This window comes from Limulus polyphemus, unplaced genomic scaffold, assembly GCF_000517525.1.
Source record: "Limulus polyphemus unplaced genomic scaffold, Limulus_polyphemus-2.1.2 Scaffold13758, whole genome shotgun sequence".
Lineage (NCBI taxonomy): Eukaryota > Metazoa > Arthropoda > Merostomata > Xiphosura > Limulidae > Limulus > Limulus polyphemus.
In genome coordinates, this window is record NW_013679368.1 from 1,180 (window position 1) to 2,273 (window position 1,094).

General features: G+C 42.6%; 1 protein-coding gene across 1 annotated transcript; it reads left to right on the forward strand.

Moving 5' to 3' along the window:
* Positions 1-306: 306 nt before the first annotated feature.
* Positions 307-820, forward strand: LOC106477264 (shematrin-like protein 2). Its single transcript, XM_022380902.1, has 2 exons — positions 307-315; positions 434-820. Exons 1-2 carry the CDS (start codon positions 307-309, stop codon positions 818-820), a joined length of 396 nt encoding a protein of 131 aa, XP_022236610.1.
* Positions 821-1,094: the final 274 nt, after the last annotated feature.

Here is a 1,094-nt window from a genome sequence, read left to right on the forward strand (position 1 = left end):
CTCACAAGACTTTATAGTATTCGCTGACGTAATATGTGACATTTGTAATACGGAAAGAACGAAATTTGACGGAAAAACGTTCTGTGTAGCGACTATCAATTATTTTGTCCTGATTAACGCACCGAGAAACACCACTTCCTATAGAAAATAGATAATCTGGTAACACGTGGTGAAAGCGTAGAGGGGTGGCACTGTCAAACCTACCCGGAAAGTTTCAACCTTTTCTCGACACTGGTTTTTCGTTTCCAATAAAGTATAAATAGTGAAACTGAGAAAAGATTAAACCACAACTTCATTAGTATCAACATGAAGACTGTAAGTGTTTTCTTGAGCTTTGTTCTCCGTGTAATATTTTCGACATTGTCAAACATTTTGTAAGTTCAGTTGGATGTTAATAGGAAATGTATATTTGTTTTACTTTCTAACCCTACAGCTGATTCTGGTGGCTGCTCTCTTCGTCGCTGCTGTCCTCGCCGAGGATAAAGATTTGGAGAAGTCTGAGACCTACGGATATCCAGTCGGTTACGGTGCCTACGGACATGGGTACGGAGGGCACGGATATCTGGGAGCTGGCTACGGCGCCTACGGACACGGTGCTCTTGGTGCCCACTCCCGCTATGGAGCCTACGGACACGGTGCCCACGGCCTCCATGCCAACGTTGCACACCGAAATCTGAATGCCTACGGTGCCCACGGCGGCTACGGCGGACACTACAGAGATATCGGTGCCTACGCCCGTAACAAGGGAGCCGGATACACCAGAGCTTACGCCTACGACAAGCAGGATCTAAGTAGATGTATATATTTTCCTGGTTACTGATCTAAGTAGATGTATATATGGTTACTGATCTAAGTAGATGTATATATTCCTGGTTACTGCTGCCCTATGCATGTAAAGATGATCCTAGTTACACTAAAACTGACCTATGTATGTAAAGATGATCCTAGTTACACTAAAACTGACCTATGTATGTAAAGATGATCCTAGTTACACTAAAACTGACCTATGTATGTAAAGATGATCCTAATTATACTAAAACTGACCTATGCATGTAAAGATGATCCTAGTTACACTAAAACTGACCTATGTATGT